The following is a 7268-nucleotide window of genomic DNA, read 5'->3' as shown; positions in this document are numbered from 1 at the left end:
ATTTAAAAATTCAAAAGAAAAATAAAGAAAAGAAATGGAAAAAACTTTCCAAAAATTAGAAAACATTATTTTAACTTCAAGGTTTTCTGGGAACTAGACAAATTTAGAAACTGAAATGCTTGTACCCAAGAAGCACAATCATACTTGTAAAGAAAGAGAGAGAGAAAGTGAGAAAGATTTGGAGAGAGAGAGAGAGAGAGAGAGAGAGAGAGAGATACAGGGAGCTAGAGAGAGAGAGAGAGAGAGAGAGAGAGAGAGAGAGAGAGGTTATATTTAGACAGAGGCAGCGCATCAGGTGCAATGTACGATTTCTGAAAATGGAAACAGCTCCCAGGAGTGAGAGAGCTGAATCTCAGGCGCTTTCATAATTTATTTTGAATCTAAGACTTTGCACTGGGAAAATTGCATGAAGAGTGCTGATGTCCCTATAGTTCCCATGTTAATGAACATTCCTAGTCATAAAGTGCATCCCTGAGAAACCCACGCCTCAAAGCACACTGTGATTGCCAAAATAACCCACTGTGTTTAAATATGTCAACGCTAAATCACAGCACGCTATGTCACATTCTAAGCCAAAAAATAACTATGTAAAAAAAAAAAAAGTACAAATTCCAAAATGCTGATTTTATCAATTTTGCTCTGGAGTTATTGTCAGGGACTTACTTAAAAGACAATGTCATGTCAGTGGAGGTAATTTCCAAATTTGTATACTAAAAAGCAAGTTACGGTTAAGATTGGAAGAGTAACAGAACAATAATGGGCATTCTGTTGCACTTATCTTCCACAACGCCATCCACCCTTAGTTTGGTTGCATTAGAGCAGCTCTTTATAAAATAGCCTACATATTAAAGAAAAAGAAAATAAAATGCGAGCCCCACCACAGATACAGAACCTTGAGTTACTCTCCACCTTTTCTTGCTAAGGAAACTTTTGTAAAGATAAGTGAAGCATGGTCATACAGCTGGATAGCTTCTAAATGACACCATTAGCCAGCAGAATGAACACAAACATGGAGGCTGGCAGTGCCCTGCAGTTTCATAACTCTCAGAATGATAATTGGGTAAATAATAATATTCCCCTACGTGATCAGAAGTGTCATCATCAGCAGACAAATTAGGGATAGTCATTCATGAACCTTTATTTTAGTTTTTTTTTTTTTTGCTCTAGTAGAAAATAGGGTTCATGTGAGCGGTTTATCAAAAAGTTAATAGCCACAGGCCTTGCTTGATATTAAAAACATTGGGGGAGAAAAGATATGGGTCATTCCAAAACAAAAGTCTTAACATAAGGATGATTTAGCATCACAATATAACTTGCAAGAAATAGTTTGATATATTTATAATCTTTATTATTTATTAATATTTTGGGTTCATGCACCTCCCAGCACCAAAAATTCTATCAGTCTCAGTCAGAATGTGATTCTTTGCTGTCTCATAGCAACCTAAAAATAGAACTGTCCCTATTATGCTATATATAGCTGAAATGGCTGGAACAAGTTATGGGTGTTTAAATGCAATGTAAACTCTGACACTAAGCAGTGGCAATGCTGTCATAGTCTAAAAAAGGACGGACGGACGGACGGACGGACGGACGGACGGACGGACGGACGGACGGACAGACAGACAGACAGACAGACAGACAGACAGACAGACAGACAGACAGACAGACAGACAGACAGACAGACAGATAGATAGATAGATAGATAGATAGATAGATAGATAGATAGATAGATAGATAGATAGATAGATAATCGGAAACAACATACAAATGTAATTATTCTCATTTAAAATGTAACATCATCCTCACACTAAATTTGCACAAATTAAACCTGTTAGATTATATATATATATATATATATATATATATATATATATATATATATATATATATATATATATATATATATATATATATATACAAATATAAGGTGTTTGTGCACATCATAACAATAGTCCTAACAAGTGACAGGTTCTCTGAAGACCTTATTTATTTTTGAAGATTCTGACGTCAATCAGATTCACGTTTATTTCACGAAGTGAAAAAGAGGAAAGTTATTTATAACCTCAACGTCTCAGTGTGATTCTTGGGTGCGCAAATAGGAATGTAGCGATTGGACTGGTCTCTTGAGTTTCAGTAACAAAAGCAGTGAAGCTGCTGGAGCGTCGTGGTGCCTGCACGGCAGCACTGAACCTAAAATAGGACAGTTCTGTTGGGTCTGAACTAAATAACTACACAAACAGTGCTGAGAATTATGCCTCTCAACAGCTTTTAGAGAATACTGGAGCACATTACCGTGGAAATATTCTACAATGGCTAACCTTTGCGTCAACCAGGTAAGGAAACGTTATAACTTGAACCCATTTACATGGCGTAATTGCCTGACAAACACATTTGGCATTAAACATTTGCATTTGTTTTTATATATATATATATAAATGATGATGCAATATATGTACTTCTTATATGAGCAACGTTACAAAGGGGGTCTTGTAACTATGTGAACAGAGCACAAACACTTTAGAGAAAAAGAAAATGCAGGTTAATGAGCACAGATCAATGATGTACAATGATTGTGATGTACATTGTAGTAAATGGAACTGGTTCTGGAATTCTAACTTTAATGCAGCGCCAACAGCCTCTGCCACTATGGTGGAGAGTATTTTATCCTCCATAACAGATGTGTACTGAGAAGCATTTTTTCACATGGTCTCAGGACCATGGACAGTGTTATTTGGTGAACCCAGTGATAAAACAACGCAAACGTGTGAATAAAATCTATATACCGCGCAGCAGATCTGATATATTAATTAATCTTATAACGCATTATTAAACTATGTCAGACTATTTCCTCGTATCACATGTAACCAATTAACCGTTATTAAAACCCTTTTCTGTTTTAGAATAAGTGCATTTATTTTCAAACGGTTATTTCAAGTAGGCTAACTGGTCTGATTAAATTGTTAGGTTCGAGAACTGGAACAAGAAAACGAGGACGACTATTTATGCAACTGATTAAAGAATGAATATACAAAAAGACCATCTTTGAAACATCGCGCTTTTCATGCATTTGATAACGAAGCTGAATGGAAAACGTATAGCGTAGATAATTAATATCGCCCTTTCATTTGTAGTTAATTGCAGAACTACGCTCTTTTTACGAGAGGAGTCACACACACACACACACACACACACACACACACACACACACACACACACACACACACACACACACACACACACACCCTCAAGCACACACATATCCATTTAATTCATACAAGGAAATGATATACATTTTATACGCACCACATTCATAGTTTCATATTACTTCCATATCCAAACGAACAGAACTGCGCGAATTTAGAATTTAAAGTTTCACTCGCACCTGATCCCCCTGTCAGATTAGAGTCTCTTCAAATAACTAATTCTTGGGCATTCAGGCTGCCACCTGGTGGCCCTTCAAAACGAAAGACTTTGCTGTTGTATGCATGTGGAACAGGTGATTGTGGGCTTAAAACATCTACATCATCTCTACTTATCTTCAACATGTGAAATGTTTGTGAAATGGAATGGAAATGTCTCTGGAATCTGCTTGATGACTGTAACAGCAGTCTGTTATTGCCTTGCAGGACTGAGGCTGCTTTGGGTCCAGCCTAGGTGATGGCTGACATGCTAGAGCTCAGGACTGATGGGAACTCTCTTCTGAAGGCAGTGTGGCTGCACCGTTTGCGCCTTACAAGGCTTCTGCTGGAGGGTGGTGCATACATCAATGAGAGCAATGACAGTGGAGAGACGCCACTCATGGTGGCTTGCATGTCCAAATACTCTGACCAGCAGAGTGTGAGTAAGGCTAAATTGGTCAAATACCTACTGGACAACAAAGCTGACCCTAATATCCAAGACAAAGCTGGAAGGACAGCGCTCATGCATGCATGCAGCCACAGGGCAGGGCATGAGGTGGTGTCTCTTCTACTGTCCAATGGGGCTGATTCAAGCCTGGAGGACCGTTGTGGATCCTCTGCTTTAGTCTATGCTGTCAATGCAGATGATAAAGAAACCCTTAAAGTCCTCCTGGATGCCTGCAAAGCCAAAGGCAAGGAGGTCATCATCATTACTACTGACAAATCCCCATCTGGAACCAAAACCACCAAGCAGTACCTGAATGTTCCTCCCTCACCTGAGTTTGATGGGAGAACTTCTCCTGCACCTTGTGCCTCACCTTCAGAGATAGATCTTCATGCATCGTCTCCCAGCAAAGAGGAGGAGAAAGACACTGTATTCACTTTTCAAACCAAGTTTAAGTCAACCTCAAACACAGCGGCCAAACTAGCCAATGGACTTACCTCTCCAAGTAAGAAGCCTGTAAACCCCAAAAGGGCTCGTCTACCCCAGCTGAAGCGACTACAGTCAGAGCCCTGGGGTCTAATTGCCCCCTCTGTGCTGGCAGCAGCCAATGAGGTGAGCAAGAGAGCCAACTCTGATGAAGATGTTGTTGCCGGTGTCAATGGACTGAGCCTGTCCAAAAGAGGCACTTTGTCCCGGCATAATAGTGTGGATGGAAAAGACATTCTGTTTCCAATGATGGGTGATCAGACTACAAAAATGTCCCCGACATCTCTTCCTCCATCTTCCAAAGTGTCCTATGAAAGATCCCTGGCACAGCACCAGCCCCTGGCACGACGTAGCACTGTCCCCACTGAGCAGGAGTGCTATGGAGCAAACTTTGGGCCAGCTAGCCTCAGAGATACAGTGCACCGGAGGAGATTGGGGAATGAACACTACGACTCAGACTCACAGCTGTACTCAGATTCCAGCATGCTAGACTCTCCTAAGGCACCTATGGAGAGGAGGAAGCTTAATACATCCCCTCTTGCTATGCTCACAGGCTCAAGAGAGTCCTTGGACAGCAATCCCAGTACCTCCTCCCCTAGCACAGCCAGATGTAGACCACATGGTCTATTGGAGCGGCGTGGCTCTGGAACGCTCTTACTGGACTACATATCCCACACCCGTCCAGGCCACCTCCCCCCATTAAATGTCAACCCTAACCCCCCTATTCCAGACATAGGGGCCAGCAGCAAGCCCTCGTCCCCACTTGCAGCAGGAATAAAATCAATAACTCCTGTAGCACCAAACTCACCAAAGAGAGGCAACCTCAGGATGAAGAAAAAGCTTGTGAGAAGGCACTCTATGCAAGTGGAACAGATGAAGCAGCTTTCAGACTTCGAAGAGCTCAATCATCAATAATGAAACTCAATCTATGTAGATGTAGCAACTTTAACATCATAAAACATTTAGTTGATGCTTACACAGGTGGGAAAATGTACTTGTAACAGTATTTAAAGGTAGTTAGCACTGAATGTAGCCACTTAGGGCAAAGGGATATTCTATCAAAATGGTTTAGTCTACGTGGTATTAATTTGGAGAAAAAAATATCACATTTTTGAAACAGCACATGAAAAAACATTTAGTTAATCTATCTATGTCAAACAGAGGGAAAAAATCAGGTGTTGGAGAAGCATAAATGGCTTATTATGTTGTTTCTAAAAGGTATACAAGGTATAAAATATTCCAAGATACAACCTAGCTGTTAAAGGTAAGTTTAGATTTAATATAAGATGCAATATTATAGTGTAAGCTTAGACTGGAAGTTCCCACCCACAGCTCATTTTCAAAATTAATTTGTTGGTAGAATTGTAATTTACAACACAGTCACAAAAATACTACGATGGAGTGTATAATTTTACATTATGCAACAAACATGGTGTTTGTCCTCTTAAAGAGCAGGTGAGAGAGTGTGCTATTATTCTTGCGAATATAGATTGAATTTGACAGCTTGACTAAAGCTAGTTCTAGGAGCACATCTTCGGCAGCAAAATAAAAACAGAGACAAAAATATCTGTAATGTCTTCAAAGTCTAGACATCTCTCTCTCTCTGAGATTCATTAAGGCAGACCGAAGAGTGAATGCAAAACCAGACTGGCAAAGATGGAGCAGAGAGGTCACCAGATCATACCCATTAAAAGACAGCATTTCACTGGCTCTTGATTAAAAAGCTGGATAGTCCTGAAACCAAATCCAGTTGAGAAGTGTAGCCGAAGAGAGGAGGAACAAGAGAAATATCGGCTTACATCATTCTCTGCTTAGTATACATACAAATTGTTAGCTTTTAAATGTTGATGTTAATGACTATGTGTAGATGTGTCGTTACATGCATATCTGATCTAGATTTTGCGAGAAACACTGACCATCTGTGAGCTAATGATAGAAAAGTCTGTCTCTTGTAATTGATTACATTCTACACTGTTTGCAATAATACATGCAACATTGCAAATGTAATTATAACTTACTCTTTAACACAAAGATGATTCATATAGTCATAGAGCCCTTAGTTAACCTCACTAGGTTGCCAGTCTTCACAGATATGTAGAGTCTGTTTATTCTATGATGAGTTCAAGAGGTTGAATGTTTGTAGCTAATTAGTTTATAGTGCCTTTGAGGGAGAGTAAAAGGTGTTCTTCAAAACAGATTGTATTGAATAAAATATTATTGAGCAGCATTTGAATCAAAGATTTAGAACCAGAACAAATCACTTGGTTATAGTATAATGTATTATGATGACAACAATTTACAAAAATCAATAAATAATACTTCATAATTTGATAAGAGCATATCAGAAATAATTCACGTAATGCCTGTAGCGGAACATGCCTTGTGATAAACCAATGACTACTGTACAGAATAATGTGTACATAGGTTTATCTCTTTGTCAGACAATGTTACGTGATAGAATAATGTGCCCATGTTATTTTTTGTGCAAATGCAAAGTGCTTCAGATTCATTGCTGCTATAAAATAAAATAGTCACTTGACAGAATTAGGCTGTAAAATAATACATGTTTTGTAGTATTAGAGTTAGCGGGCTAACTCCTCACAAATTTCCCCAAAAGTAAGACATTAAACAAAAGCAATTAGCAGATGTGTTTAGGCTTTTGGTCTGTGATTATGAAACATATATAGACATATACAGGGGTCAAAAAATATAATAATTAATGAATTTATTATTTGTTTATTATTTCATTCATAACACTGAGGCACTCAAGCAATTCAGTAGTTGCAAAGCACAATATATATATATATATATATATATATATATATATATATATATATATATATATATATATATATATATATATACTCTCTCTCTCTCTCTCTCTATATATATATATATTATTATTATTATTGAGCCATAATTGAGATAATGTTAAAAGA

At 38.3% G+C, this 7268-nt stretch overlaps 1 protein-coding gene across 1 annotated transcript; it reads left to right on the top strand.

The window, feature by feature from the left end:
* The first annotated feature begins 2254 nt into the window (after positions 1–2254).
* ankrd34c (ankyrin repeat domain 34C) lies at positions 2255–5327 on the top strand. The gene is made up of 2 exons (XM_052097854.1): positions 2255–2333; positions 3627–5327. Exon 2 carries the CDS (start codon positions 3658–3660, stop codon positions 5242–5244), a length of 1587 nt encoding a protein of 528 aa, XP_051953814.1. The 5' UTR covers positions 2255–2333; positions 3627–3657; the 3' UTR covers positions 5245–5327.
* The last annotated feature ends 1941 nt before the right edge of the window (positions 5328–7268 follow it).

This window comes from Xyrauchen texanus, chromosome 29 (assembly GCF_025860055.1).
Source record: "Xyrauchen texanus isolate HMW12.3.18 chromosome 29, RBS_HiC_50CHRs, whole genome shotgun sequence".
Taxonomy (NCBI): domain Eukaryota; kingdom Metazoa; phylum Chordata; class Actinopteri; order Cypriniformes; family Catostomidae; genus Xyrauchen; species Xyrauchen texanus.
Note: the sequence above shows the minus strand (reverse complement) of the source record. Positions and strands in the feature narration are given on the sequence as shown.